The 384-nt window shown below is 68.8% G+C and overlaps 1 protein-coding gene across 1 annotated transcript in view; it reads left to right on the forward strand.

Annotated features, from left to right (window-relative positions):
• LOC103614472 (SWI/SNF complex subunit SMARCC2) overlaps positions 1–380 on the forward strand; it is a gene marked incomplete at its 3' end in the record, with an annotated part of 9,146 nt that extends 8,766 nt beyond the window's left edge. Inside the window, exons 19-20 of the mRNA XM_017731472.1 lie at positions 10–147; positions 234–380. Coding sequence (XP_017586961.1) covers positions 10–147; positions 234–380 — 285 coding nt within the window. The remainder of the gene's footprint in view (positions 1–9; positions 148–233) is intronic.
• Positions 381–384: the final 4 nt, after the last annotated feature.

Consider the following 384-nt stretch of genomic DNA (forward strand, 5'->3'; position numbering starts at 1 on the left):
GGGGGAGAGGAAGTGCCGGACGAGGCACCCAAAGAGCCCCCGGAGCCCGAGGCCGAGCGCAAGGCCAAGGTGGAGCGGGACATCGGCGAGGGGAACCTGTCCACGGCCGCCGCCGCCGCGCTGGCCCCGCCTGCCGTGAAGGCCAAGGTGAGGCCTGGGGGTCCGGGCTGGGGTTTGGGCAGGGAGGGGAACACCCCAAGTGCCAGCTCTGACCCCTCATTGTCCCCTCGCAGCACCTGGCAGCCGTAGAGGAGCGGAAGATCAAATCCCTGGTGGCGCTGCTGGTGGAGACGCAGATGAAGAAGCTGGAGATCAAACTGCGGCACTTCGAGGAGCTGGAGACCATCATGGACCGCGAGCGCGAGGCCGTGAGTGCCCGGGGAC

Source organism: Corvus brachyrhynchos, unplaced genomic scaffold (assembly GCF_000691975.1).
Source record: "Corvus brachyrhynchos isolate BGI_N302 unplaced genomic scaffold, ASM69197v1 scaffold1061, whole genome shotgun sequence".
NCBI classification, from domain to species: domain Eukaryota; kingdom Metazoa; phylum Chordata; class Aves; order Passeriformes; family Corvidae; genus Corvus; species Corvus brachyrhynchos.